Source organism: Dama dama, chromosome 28, assembly GCF_033118175.1.
Source record: "Dama dama isolate Ldn47 chromosome 28, ASM3311817v1, whole genome shotgun sequence".
In the NCBI taxonomy this organism is placed as follows: domain Eukaryota; kingdom Metazoa; phylum Chordata; class Mammalia; order Artiodactyla; family Cervidae; genus Dama; species Dama dama.
The window spans coordinates 22,565,390-22,580,188 of record NC_083708.1 but is presented as its reverse complement, the minus strand read 5'-3'; the positions used below and the strand labels follow the sequence as shown (position 1 = coordinate 22,580,188).

General features: G+C 39.8%; 1 protein-coding gene across 2 annotated transcripts in view; it reads left to right on the top strand.

Moving 5' to 3' along the window:
- The window catches only part of UBE3D (ubiquitin protein ligase E3D), a 161,513-nt gene extending 147,814 nt beyond the window's left edge, over window positions 1–13,699 (top strand). The window contains exons 10-11 of one of the 2 annotated variants that reach the window (XR_009690981.1): window positions 3,803–3,925; window positions 13,141–13,699. Coding sequence is in view for 1 of the 2 variants with exons in the window: in XM_061131927.1 (XP_060987910.1) it covers window positions 13,141–13,161 (21 nt within the window). In the remaining variant the exon portion in view is untranslated. The remainder of the gene's footprint in view (window positions 1–3,802; window positions 3,926–13,140) is intronic. The other variant, XM_061131927.1, reaches the window with a different exon arrangement.
- Window positions 13,700–14,799: the final 1,100 nt, after the last annotated feature.

Here is a 14,799-nt window from a genome sequence, read left to right as displayed (position 1 = left end):
AGTGCTTTGATGAATTACCAGTCACGCTTCTTTATAGTTAATGTTGTAAGTTGGATATATTGGGAAAAAGCTTATTTATTGGTAACTTCAGCCAGATAGTTTCATGTATTAAAGACTCATGGCTTAGTCAATAACGCTGGATTCAGAACTGAATTTCTATGGAATGAATCATGTCTCTAACCAAGGATGTGCTGGTTTGAACCCCATGGAGTTGGAGTTACATACCTTCCTTACATAATCCCTATCAGTGGCCTCTGGGCTCAGAGTTATTTTTCTAGTAGCTGGTGATTTTCAGCTAAGCCATCTACATTCTTCTGTTTGCAAACCCTATAGGCTTGCAGTTTTTTCTTCAGATGCAGCGTCTGCAGTTTCATTCCCTGCCACTGGTAGATGGTATTGTCCTAGAGTAGTATAAGTGAGAGAAAGCCTTATGTAAGCCTTGGAAATTTCATATACACAATCATCCATTTGTGCTTCTTCCTTTAAAAATAATTAAAGAAGCATGAATTTATTCATGAATAGCAGAGAAGATGCATTGGTAGCAATATTTAAAATGCATAAAGCATTTATGTATAGTTACAATAAGGCTTCACCTGTCTGCACTTTCCTCGTGTCTACCTGATTTGTTCTGTCCTCTCATGGAGCTTAGATGGCAGGTGTAAAACTTAACCACTGTGAACCCTGGAAACCCTTGATGAGTATGTGTCCTTGTGCCCTTTTCTGATCTCATATCCTGAGCTATTCTTAACTTGGAGACACTGCACCAACAACCCCTTTTTGCTTTCTGTGTGGCTTAAAGCAAAAACAAACCAAAAAACCCCAAAACCCTCAAAACATTGTCTTCTTCAATGTGCTCCTTTCCACAAGCGCTTACTTTTGTTTCTTTGTATAGTTATAAAATCTTCATGCACCTCCTTTAAAATAAATAAATTAGTTTTATGAGTCTCGTTTATTGCCAGCAACTCCAAATAATAGGCTTCAGAAATAAGAGGTGTTTATTTTAAAATGAATATAGTAGCATGCTTTCCATTCTAAAGATTTGTGTATCTTCAATATCATATTTTCAAAGTAATGTCTAGGTAGTAAGTGGCTAAAGAAAATAACCATCTGATTATAGTTTGATCCCTTTCTTACTTGGCCTTAACTATTATTTGATTATTCCAAGTCATAATCTTTTCAACTGAACTGATTAAACTTTGCCAGTATAACTTATCCTGTTTGCTAAACTTTTCAGACAAAAAATCCTTTCTGAGATTTCAGGCTGATTTCTTATTTACGCTGTTAGCTCACTTCACTTGCCAGAAGGTTTCTCTTCTAACCGAAGAGTTATTTTCTGTTTACAAGTAAGGCTTTAATTTGCCCTTCTATCTTTTTCTTTCTCCTCCTTATGTCTAACCTAAAAGAAATAATTTACTTTCTTCTTAAAACATAAGAGTGACTGCATCATTTCAAGTGCTACTAAATGTGGCTTAAAAATTTGGAATATGATGGATTCTGCCTTCAACTAAAGTTACTATAGCAATTATCTCTTCCCATAATTAGATGGAAGGGAGCTTTGATGATGAAATGAATACTAGGCTCAAAAACAAAGGCCCGATTGCACACCCAGACTTTTGACTAGCTTGTAACAGTGAGCAGAAGTTACTCAGCTTCTGTAGTAGGAACCAAGGAACACTTTGGTTCCTCATTTATAATCTGGAGACAATTAAATTGGAAATTTAATTCAGGTGGATTTTATAAAGATTTAGTGAGATGATACCTGGCACTTAATTTCCTCACTGCGTGAAAATCATATTAACATTTACTAAAGGGCTTGTGTTTGTGTGCTACTTGCTCAGTCATGTCTGACTCTGCGACCCCATGGCTGTAGCCTGCCAGGCTTCTCTGTCCATGGAATTCTCCAGGCAAGAGTACTGGAGTGATTTGCCATTCCCTTCTCCAGGGGATCTTCCTGACCCAGGGATCGAACCTCAGTCTCCCACACTGTGGGCAGGTTTTTCACCATCTGAGCCACCAGGGAAGCCCCAAAGGGCTTATACAAACAAAAAAATTAAGCCCCCTGTTGGTAGGTTAAAAAAAAAAAAAAAAGGACATGAATTCATAATTAATCAGTTTACAAGAAAAACAGTTATTAAACATCTGGGAAAATGTTTAAACTCATTGCAGTTAAATAAAATTCAAAAAAGTACTGAGGTGTCCTTTCCTTTTACTAAATTAGCACTAATTTTAAAAAAAAAGGTAAGATGCTGGTGGCATTACCAGTTAGTACAGCTCATTGAAAAAATATGCATCAAATTATATTAATATTCATACCTTTCAATCTAATAATCCAATTTCTGGGACTCTATTCTAAGGAAATATTCTACAATATTGAAAAAAACTTATAAACATGATAGTGATTATTTCATCATTACTTTTGATCTTGACAAACCTGGGAAAAACTTAAGCTTGTAAAAGATTAAGTTATGATGGACTTTTGCAGCTATTAAAAGAAAGATTCATTGAGCAGCACCTAAAAATGTTTATGATGTAAAAATTATGCACACTGATAATCAACATGAGGGACTTCCCATGTGACTCAGTGGTAAACCCGCCTGCCAGTGTAGGAGACACAAGTTCAAACCTTGGGTGGGGAAGAGTCCCTGGAGGAGGAAATGGCAATGCAATCCAGTATTCTTGCCTATAACATCTCCTGGACAGAGCCTGGTGGGCTACAGTCCATGGGATTATAGAGTCACACACAGCTAGCAACTGAGCATGCATGCACAGCACATCAATATGAGAACAATTTATCTTAGAACCATGTGGGAATAGACCCAAGTGATGTTAGGGTATTATAGCATATTTTTTTCTTCTTTCCTGTTTCCCCAAATCTTTTGTAAGATACTATTACTTTTAAAATTAAAATTAGAGTTTTAGTTTAATGTATTCACCCCGAAAAAATATTTGGCAAGTGCCTCTTATGTGTCCAGAAGATTTGCTATAGCAATTTGGGCTTTTAAAAAATGCCAGAATCTTTTTTCATTATTTACTGCAGGGCAATACAAAAGCAAAGATGTGTGCTTAGTGAACTCTTTACAGTAAGTAGTTCATATACAACCTAAGATTTAAGGTTCTGTTGTGTGTAACCTAAGCATTTAATGCCAGATCATCAGCCCAACCCATGTTAGATATGACGGTATTGTGTCTCACTATGGCCATCTGCTTCAGGACTCATTCCAAAATTAACTCACCAGCTTACTCAGGTCATTCCACCAAGGAAAATGGGATCACAGTGATATATTAACCATAACATCAATGTGAACAAGACTTTGAATAATGCATCTCAGAGCAACCCTCTAGATAACTGAATTAGAATAAGCCAGACAAGGTCATTTGCAAAATACTGTGGCATTATTTCAGCTGACATTTTTAGTGAAATAATTGCAGAGTCACTGAAAGCTGTAAGAAAGAGTATGAAAGATGACTTGTACACTTTGCCCAGTTTCCCCCAGTGGTAACATTTTACAGAACTGTGGTACTGGGCATTGATTGACATGGTAGAATCCTCCCATCTTAGTCAGATCTCCCTGGTTGTATTTGTACTCCTCTACTTCTGTGTGTGCAAATGTGTGAGGTTCTGTGTAATTATATCCCTTGGTATGTTTGTGCATCCACCGAAGTCAAGATGCTGAACAGGTCCATCAGCACCCAAATCCTTCCTGTTGCTCTTTCATAATCGCACCCTTCCTCCACTCCCCACCATCCCCAACCCCTGGAAACCACTACCTTGTCCTCTATTTGTGAAATTTTGTCATTTCAGAAATGTTACAGAAATGAAACTATACAGTATGAAAAGCTCAGCCTTTTGAGCTTGGCTTAACTCCCTTGTGAGTCTTCCAAGTTGTTGCTGTATCAATAGTTCGCTGCTTGTCACTGCCGCCAAGTAAGTGCTCATGGTGGATATACGGTCACTAACCATGCATCTGGGCTGATGCCAGCTTTTGGCTGTTAAAATAATGCTGCCATGAACATTCACATACAGGTGTTTGTATAAACATAAAGTTCTCATTTCTCTGGGATAAATGTCTGAGACTGGAACTGCTGGGTCATACAGTGATTACATGTTTAGTTTTTAAAGATGCTGCCAAACTGTTTTCTAGAATGCCTGTACTGTTTTATAGACATACTCCAAGCAAAGTATGGGAGGCTTTTTCTTTTTTTCTTTGCCAAATTATTCTGAAGTCTGATTGGTGACAGTTTTCTTTACCTGAACTGACCAAATAATTTTGCTAAAAATAGCCATGTTGAGTAAGTAGATTTAGAAAAGAGAACTTTATCAGGGCATATTGGAAGCTCCTCCCTTCACCCCCCCCCCCAAAAAAAAAATCACTTAATCTTCATAGATGAGCTTTATACAGTAGGTCACTTCGAAATATTTGACCCCTTTAGTCTTACTTAGATGGTAAAGAATATACCAGCAATGGGAGAAACATGGATTCGATCGTTGCATCAGGAAGATACCCTGCAGAAGAAAACGTCAAGCCACTCCAGTATTCTTGCCTGGAGAATCCCATGGACAGAGGAACCTGGTGGGCTACAGTCCATGGCATGGTAAAGAGTCAGACACAACTGAGTGACTAACACTTGAACTTTTCAGTCTCTAGGCAGCTAGCAAAATAGACTCAGCCCTTATTTCATAGCCGTTGGGCTCAATCTCCTATACCCATAACAGAATGTTGGCCTGGACATAATTTGTTTCTCTCTTGTGTGACAATCTTTCTGTCTTCTATAAGGGAAAAAAAAAGTTTTTTAAAGGATTTTTGGATACCCTAGATCAGCATCTTCACTTTGCACTGGCCAGAAATGAAGGCCCTGGACTAGGAGTTAGAAGACCTGTGTTTGAGTCCCTCCTCTAATAAGCTGTGTCACTGAACACATCCCTTACCCTCTCTAAGTTTGCTCAGCTGGCTAAGCTGGATGAAATTCGCGGTGGAACCTCTTGGAGGACCTGCAGGACCCCAGTTGCTGGCCTGCCCCTGGAGGCTCTGGTTGAGCAGTTCTAGAATGGAACAGGAGAATCTGCCTGACGTACAAGTTCCAGGAGATACCAGTGAGACTGGACCAGAGATGACCCCCTGAGAACCCAGGCCAGATTATGCTAAAGTGCCCTCTGGCTCAACAGTTAGTAGTATCCCCTCACCCATCCCCCACCAAAGGACACTTTCCAGAATGAGTTATTCGTTTGACCTTTTTTTTAAGTGATCAGATACATAATGGAGTATAATGCAGCAATTTAAAATGTCATAGAATATTCACTGTCATGGGAAGTTACTATAATATATCGTTAGGTTATAAAGAAGCTACACATTACAAAACAGCATATGCAGAAATGTCCAGTTATACATAGAAAATAAATCTAAAAAGATATCTCTAAAATGTCAATAATAGTTATCTCTAAATCATAAAGTTGTAAAAATTTTATTTTCCTCTTTCTGTGCATTTCTGTGTTTTCTAATTTTGTCTGTAATTTATATTTATTGATCATTTATTAGAACAAAGAATTCCCATGAGCAGAACAACTCCTGACTTCTATAGGTTTTAATAATTATGGTTAAATATCAACCAGCACAAATAAGGCTCTTCAGGTATGAGATAAAACTGTCTAGGAGGCTTTAGAGAGGTAGCTACGACCTTCCTTAGCCCTTTCCCTAAAAAGTATGGGCAATGACTTTTTGCTGTTCTTCTTACTCGACAGAATTCTGCACACGTGCCCCTGAGTAGTCCTGCCCCGGGACCACTTGTTCCAGCATCTCATTAGTGCCTGGGTGATGTTTCCATGGAGCTCTTCCACAGCTAACTAGTAGGATCAACGGCTATAGCCTCCCAAGCTAGTCCCTCCTTCGTCCTTGACAATGGGTTGAAGTGTTTTAGACAAAGCTAGTTCTTCCTTTGGGATTAGGGGGGACTAGCTAGTATCTCTGTTAGAAAAATTAATATTTACTGCTAAAATAGGAATGTTAAACTATCACTGACATAAATTTATATAGATGCCAGAAACCAGTTACCTGCTGTGGAAAGCTATTTTCTTTCCCCTGTGGGTTTGTGTCCCCGCCTGGAATTTCTAACTATACCAATGTCCCCAAAACATCGTTTTCTTCAACACCCATACTTCTCAAGGTTAAGATAGATTAGAATGAGCATGACTTCCTTGAAATAGTATTTATTAAAATGGTTTTGCTGCTAAAATTTTTAAGGAATTAATACTATAGAAAAACATTCCATTTCTGAACCCTAGTAATTCCATTTCTGAATAAATTCGTTTGATTAGAGGCATGGTGTCAAAAGGGCAGTGCAGTGGTGATTTCAAAACACCACTTCTGTCCAGAGCTGCAGCACACCACTGTTCCTTTCTGCCAAGTTCCCTCCTGTGCGTATCTCTTAAGAATGAAAAATTCAAAGGACTTTTTGATTTATGAGTGATAGTGTGTTTATTGTGGTAGCACTACTTACTGTTTTACATTTTAACACCCAGCCATATTGGTATCTATCATAGAATTTTTTCCTTTTAACAAATGTGTTCTGTGCTTGAGAAAATATATTTTTATATATGACCTAAAGACTGTTGCCATATACATGTCCGTCCCATGTGTTTGCTATCATGGGTGAAGTTGCTGGGTTTGCCGTATACAACTGGGAGCTTCGGCAGCTGCATCCGGATGGCTTGTTCACCACAGTGATGTTGTAATAGCACCATCCAACACCAGCAGTGCTTCCACAACCCCCCTACTGTGAAACAGGTGATGGGAAGGTCACATCTAGAAATTTCTTGCTTTGTTGAAAAACAGGCTCACGACCCAGGAATTGCTGCATTTGTCCGTGTGTCCAGCCTCATCGGGAAAGGAAAGGGCCTCTCTTTATCTCACTCACATCTTCTGGCTTCTGGTACTTCACACACTGCCCTTAACTAGAAAACGTAGCTGTGCTTTGCTTTACTGGTTCTGGTAGGTGAAAAACACAAGCTTTTGATTGATCTGTAAATTTTCCTATTGTGTTGTTGTTGTTCAGTTGCCAAGTCATGTCCAATTTTTGTGAATTGTGGACTGCAGCACGCAGGGCTTCCCTGTCCTTCACAGTCTCCTGGAGTTTGCTCAAATTCATGTTTGTTGAGTCGGTATGCTATCTAACCATCTCATCCTTTGTCGCTCTGTTCTCCTGTCCTCAATCTTTCCCAGCATCAGGATCTTTTCCAATGAGTTGGCTCTTTGCATCAGGTAGACAAAGTATTGGAATTTCAGCTTTAGCATCAGTCCTTCCAAAGAATATTCAGGGTTTAGGATTGACAGTTTGATCTCCCTGCAGTTCAAGGGACTCTCAAGAGTCTTTTCCTGCACCACAGTTCAAAAGCATCAGTTCTTCGGCACTCAGCCTTCTTTCTGATTCAGCTCTCACATCCATACATGACTACTGGAAAAATCATATCTTTGACTATATGGATCTTGTCAGCAAAGTTTTGCCTTTGCTTTTCAATGCGCTAAGCTTTCCTTTCAAGGAACAAGCATCTTTTAATTTTATTACTGCAGTCACCATCCACAGTGATTTGAAGCCCAAGAAAATAAAATCTGTCACTACTTCAACTTTTCCCCCTTCTATTTGCCATGAAGTGATGGGACCGGATGCCATGATCTTAGTTTTTTTTAGTGTTGAGCTTTAAGCCAGCCTTTTCACTTTCCTCTTTCACCCTCATCAAGAGGCTCTTTAGTTGCTCTTCACTTTCTGCCACAAGAGTGGTATCATCTGCATATCTGAGGTAATTTATATTTCTCCAGGCAATCCTAATTCCAGCTTGTGCATTTCACATGATGTACTCTGCATATAACTTAAATAAACAGGGTGATGATATACAACCATGTCGTACTCCTTTCCCAATTTGGAACCAGTCAGCTATTCCTTGTCCAGTTCTAACTATTGCTTAATTGACCCACATACAGGTTTCTCAGGAGGCAGGTAAGATGGTCTCGTATTCTCATCTCTTTAAGAATTTTTCAGTTTGTTGTGATCCACACAGTCAAAGGCTTTAGTGTAGTCAGTGAAAAGTAGATGTTTTTCTGGAATTCTGTTGCTTTTTCTGTGATCCAACAGATGTTGGCAATGTGATCTCTGGTTCTTCTACCTTTTCTAAACCCAGCTGGTACATCTGGGAGTTCTTCATTCATGTACTGTTGAAGCCTAGCTTGAAGGATTTTGAGCATTGCCATGCTGGCATGTGAAATGAGTGCAATTGTGTGGTAATTTGAGCATTCTTTGGCATTGCCCTTCTTTGGGATTGGAATGAAAATTGACCTTTTCCAGGCCTGTGGCCGCTGCTGAGTTTTCCAAATTTACTAGCATATTGAGTGCAGCACTGTAACAGCATCATCTTTTAGGATTTTAAATAGCTCTGCTGAAATTCCATCACCTCCACTAGCTTAGTTCATAGTGATGCTTCCTAAGGCCCACTTGGCTTCGCACTCCAGGATGTCTGGCTCTAGGTGAGTGATCACACCATTGTGGTTATCCTGGTCATGAAGATCTTTTTTGTATAGTTCTTCTGTGTATTCTTGCCACTCTTCTTACTCTCTTCTGCTTCTGCTGGGTCCTTACCATTTCTGTCCTTTATTCTGCCCATTCTTACATGAAAGTTTCCCTTGATATCTCTAATTTTCTTGAAGAGATCTTTAGTCTTTCTCATTGTATTGTTTTCCTAGTGTACCATGGCCTAAATAAAATACAATTTTATTTAAAATACAAGGTAAAGGTTTAAGTGACATTAAGGACACTGATTTTACTTCTTTTTTCCTACTTTCTAAAGGCTCTTACAGAATTTGAGTTGGAAGTCCTCACTGATGTTTCCTTGGTGTAGTATTCCTGTCCACATTCAATGTACACATACTTATTGTCATTTTAGAGGGATAGGATCTTCTTTCTTATTGTATTGCTTCTCACATCTTTGGTCCTTTGTTCCATCCTTCCTGTTTGCTAGTAGTTCATTTAGCAAAGCCAGCTGCTTTTAGTGGGAAAAAAGGTATATCCCACTCTGTGCCATGCCAGGCTTTATTACCACACAAGTTTTCCTAATTAGAGTAATAACTACATCATTCAGGCTACTGCTTGAGAAATCTTACTTCCTTTCATAACCCAAGGATGGTCTTTTTTCTTTCATCAGGTATTAGGCGTCCATCCTAGACTTATCCCAACCTATTAGAATCATCTCATTACTTGACTATCTCCGCCATTCACATGTTAGTGCCACGAGGGAATGCCTTCTCAGTTGTTCTCTGACTGGACAGTCACAGACTTATAGATGGTATTTAATCATTGAATGAATTGAGTGAATGAAGCCAGCTTACCAGCCCAGTAGAGGAAAATCTCATATTATTTATTCAGTGCAGAGTGGAGTCCACGTGTCATCAACACAGGCCTGATCGATGCTAAATTAGCAAGTTAGGAAACATTTTGTACCCTGTTGTTATTTAAGACTCAAAATAATGTGATTGAAAAAGTCATTTTCTTTCATTATTTTTATATTTACATTTATATTGTATATTTTATTTTGTAAATGAAGCTTGAGCCTAGAAACTCGATTTTATAATATTAAAATAAAGTTTGTTTCCATGTCATAACATTTATTTCCGAACATAACTTTGAACATGAACCATACCTAGACAAAAAATATATTTAAGGCATAGTTTTTTATATTTATTTTTTAAGTCTACAGTACTCTTTAAAAGGAACGTTTGTGTGTAGCTGTGCTACTTATTCTGAAGGGTCACAATTACTATGAAACTCACATTTTCCAGTATTTTACAGTTTTATCTGTCTTGTTTTGTGCACCTCAAAGCATTTATGTAGCATTTTTTAAAATGTTAATTTTATCTTGTGCAGGCTGCCTTGACAGCATGTCTTTCTATTGATTGAAATTCCAGCTCTATGCTGAGGAATAGAATTTCATAGTATAATTTTGTTAACTAAGACAAAAAGAGCATTCAAAAGTGTTTAGCATATTTACGCAATTGTACAGAAGCATTATAAACTGAACATTTGGTCAGCTATTACTGCAGCCTGGCCCTGCTTATGGTGGCTTAAGATTGTTTTTAGATGGTGACGCAAAGCAGAGACCGTATTTTTAGACAGCTTCCCTCTCTCTCCCCTGTTCCATTCCCAAGTGTCCACTTTCAGGAGGAGAGAACGAAGAGGGTGAGACCTTACAGCCAGCCGCAAAGAGCCCTATCTCCCTCGCTTCCAATCATCACTTATACTTTGTGACTAGATATTCCAGACATGCCACAGTGGGGCCCGAAGCTGTAGCTGTGCTCAGAGACTCTGCAAAGCTTTAAAACTTTTTTACTTTGGGGAATAAAACTAAAAAGATGAAATACAGAGATTTTTCTCAGTGTAATAGAACAAAATAAAATTACCCTCTTAAAATAAATGGCAGGTAGGGAAAGCAATTTTTCCTGTCACGGATAAAAGCTAGGGAATACAAAATCTGCCTTTGAAATATGTTATCTCAAAATGTTTTAAATAAAAAGAATCTAAACTACATTGTACAGTACCTGTTCCCAAGGATGATTGCAGTTTCTTGTTATTAAGTCCTGAGAAACACATAGTGTCCTTGGCAGGCGGCACTATAAAAACAAACAAGAAAAAAAAAAAGACATGGTAGGTCAAATTAAAATTTTTTTCTTTTTTGACTGAGGGGCTCCATTTTGCATTGTTTGTTTTAATGAGCGCAGCCTCTTATGTAATTTTCTCCATCTTGCATCCGTGTTCACAAGCATGCAAAAGAAAGTAACTCTTTGATATATGAGACAATTTGAAGACTAAAAGTCCCCCAACCTGTGCAGTTTTATCTTGATCATCTATCTGTAAACTTACAGTGGGGAAAGCATGGATTAGAAATCAGAATTTCTTCCTAAACCCATCACTACTACTTTTTATCCTGAGCAAGTCACTTAGGTTTTCTGAGCTTCTGTTTCTTCATTTGTAAAACAAAGTTTCAGATGCCTGCTTTACCTAAATCATAAGACAGCTGAGGATGAAAAGAATCGAAATAGGAAAGTGTTTTACAAGTTTCTGGTAGGTCCTGTTATAGAGTTTAATGAGCTTGTTGAAGGTCACAGAGAGATCTAACTCTAAACTTCTTGTTTAAGGTCACGGAGACATTTAACTCTAAACTTCAACATTTTTCAACACTGGCACTGTTTATGCTTTCAGGCTGATTATTCTTTCTTATGGGGAGCGGTCCTGTGCATTATCAGAATATCCCTCCCTCTCTACCCACTGGATGCCTTTAGCATCCCCCAAGTTGTGACAGCCAAAAATATCTCCAGGGACTTCCCTGGTGGTCCAGCAGTTGGGACTCCATGCTTCCACTGCAGAGTTCATAGGTTCTATCTCTGGTCCCAGAACTAAGATTCTGCATGCCATGACAAAAAAAAAAAAAGAAATCCTTAGACACTACCACATGTACTGGTGGGCAAAATTGTCCCAAGTAGAGGACCACTGATATGTGTGGTTCCAGGGCGAAAGTTCTTAACCATTTTTATGACAACATTTGTCACCATCAGTTATTCTATATAAGTAGTTCCTGGTTGGAATACTCCATGACGTAGCAGCTTTCAGAATTCAAAAAGGGATAAATGGTTTTCATCTGTCATCTTTGTGTCTCTGAGTATCAGCAGTGGCATTGGCTTCTTGGGAAGGTCCCTATGAACTGTTGTTGAAGAAGCAGAGTCTCCCAACAGAGATACTGACCACAGTGAGCCAGAAGTCAGACTCAGTAATGCCTGGAACCCCTTCCTGGGAATCTCTAATCATCCCCTAAAGGGCCCAGCTGGTCTCTCTTCAGCAGCCTCTTCTCATCTGAATATTCATGGCCTTCTAATATCTGTTACCAGCTGAGGGGCCAGGGAGAGAAACACAAGTGTCTTCATAACTATCATCACAGACTCTTGACTCTTAAGTCCTTGAAATTTGCACCGGTTGTCCACATTTACATTTTCCATAAGAAGAGGTGAGCTCATGTCCTTCTACTCTGCTTTCTGTCTCCTCCCTACCCCATGTTTATATTTTGTTTAAGAATCTTAACCTCTCTTCTTTGCTTGCTCCTTCAACTTTGTTCTCACTGCAGAACTTGATAGAGAAACTCAGCTGGAAGTTGATACGGAAACGCAGCAGGGGCTTTTCTCACCAGCGTCGTATGAAGAGTAACATCCTTCTGAATCACTTGACATAAAGCAGATGCCTTCTGCCCTTGCACGACTCTTTCCTTTTCCTTTCCCCTTAACAGGGCTCATTAAATACACGCCTCCTTCGACTGCATTTGGGGACTTAAGTACCAGTTGTCCAAGAGTGGAATATTTTCACTTCAGTTGCTCGCTCTTTCCCCCAAAAAATGGCCCAGGACGAACTTCCACATCTTTATCTCTCACTGCATGCTGCTCTTTTCCAGATGCTGGCACTGTCCGCAATTTATTATCAGCCCTGAACTAGAACTTTCAGAGCATTTATGGTTGACTTTATTAGGTTTGTTTTGTAATTATCCAAAACTATTGAGAAATTTGATGCATTTGATCTGGGCCTTATTAAATAGTCTGAAATGATTTTGTATCTATATGAATTAAATTTTTTGAAACAACTGCATTTTAAGATAACTTGCACTGACAAGCCCATGCATATAGTCGAATGTGGTTAAAAGCATTGTCATGACCAGAAGAGAGATTAGTATAATTAACAATCATGACAAGAATCTGGAATTGTCCAGAAGTCTTCAGGATTTGGAACTCTGTTCACAGAAGATCCACAGCAGCTGTTTGAACCAGTGGGAATGAGAACTGGATTACTTCATGGCAGTACAATGTTAGTGTCAATTTTAAACTTAATTTTTTTTCCCTTTAAAGTACACGTGAATTATTTTAATTACTGTATGGTTTATTTATGAACAGACTAATTGGCTCCCTCTGTAAAATAGCAGTGTTTGGCCCAACCAGGAGGCATTTTTCTTTGTAGACCAGTGAGCATCCTTACTGACCAGACTTACCTGATCCAGGTTTGATGTGCACTCAGCAATTTCATCACCTTATATAAGGAAAGCACTGTGGGTTTTTCTTCCTTTTCCAGGTGGCCTTTTTGAAGATGTAACCAAGGGAGTTGACACATCCCTCTCCACAGCACGGGATGCACCGGCAGCCAGCAGTCAGCCCAGTGGGCAGCAGTTACAGAGACAAGAACCCGGCTACAGCAAGAAAACAGGGTATTGCAGTTTTGAGTTTACTTGCTCGCATCTGTTCTCTAAGAGAAGAGTTTACTTTAAATCCTTGAAACACCAGGCTGTGAAGAAAGTCATAGTAGCAGGTTGAGAGATAAGTATAGAATTTTCATCTCTGTTTCCCACCGAGAGGAACATTCAGATATGTGCTGTGTCAGCACCACCTGGAGAGAGAGAGCTGGCGGAGACCCATCCGTCCTCTGTGGAGGCAGCGAGGGGCTTTGCTGGTGGAATTGAAAGTTAGCTGCTGTAAATCTTTGGACATAACTTGCAGAGAACTTCTCAGATTTGCTTAAAAGAATTTTAAGAAAATGTGGAACTCTGTATGCCTTATTCAGAGGGGATGCTCACTAAATAAATGTCTGTTGAATGCCTGATTGTCAAATTAAAGGGTTTTACATTTATGCAAAACTGCTCGTGTTCCTTTTCTTCTTTATTTCCTTTGCCATTACCAGGTATGCTGCAGATCAAGAAATATACCTCACTGGCATCCTGTTACAGAGTTGTCTGAGTCCTCGTGTGCTGGAGCATGTGGTAAGGAAATCACTGAGGATGACAGAGCTGGCGGGGGTCCCGCAGGGCGCAGGACCGCCCCTCATCTTACAGAGAAAGTTTGAGACTTGCCTGTCAACTCACAGAAGGAGCCAGCTTGGGGCTGGAGGCAGGCAGATGCTTCCTGCCCACTCCTTATTCAGGAGGACTGTCTCTGGATCTGCAGCTATACCTGCTTCTCACCAAGCCTGTTTGCTACCAAACACATGTTAGGCTGCTCACTGCTTGAAAGTCAACACTCCAGAGACAAGTGTTGATTGGAACGGAAAGCCTGCTTTATTCATAAGGCTGGCAATCTGAGGAGGTGGTGGACTCATGTCCAAAAACCAACTCCAAAGATGCCGCTCAACCATTAAAGTGTTTAAAAGGAGGATCATCTGGGGACGAGGTCAGAGTCTTCTTTATCTTCCCACACATGCAGACTTTCTTCTGACTGGCTGTTGGTGAGGTAACAAGGCTGCGCTCCAAGAACCTTGTGCTCTCCTTGGGGTTCCCATCCCCCACCAGGATGGGGCCTTTAGTTTCTGCGTGCGTGTTTAGTCACTCAGTCTTGTCCGACTCTGTGTGACCCTATGAACTGTAGCCTGCCAGGCTCCTCTGTCCTTGGGATTCTCTAGGCAAGAATACTGGTGTGGGTTGGCAGTGCAGATTTCTCCAGGAAACCTTCCTGACCCAGGGATCGAACCCACGTCTCTTATGTCTCCTGCATTGGCAGACAGGTTCTTCACCACTAGTGCCACCTGGGAAGCCTTTTGTTCCTGCAGAAGAACTCAAGCATATTGTTACGTATGTCCCTTCAGAAGGAACCAGGATCCTGCTTTAATCACTGCACTGTATTTTCTTGACGGGTCCTCCTTAGTTTCTGCATTCCTTCCCTTCTCTGGTGAGAAACTGAATCTGCCCTTTGGAATTCAGGGAAGGTCAAGGAGGCTGAATGAAGCCTATACCCTACGAACAAG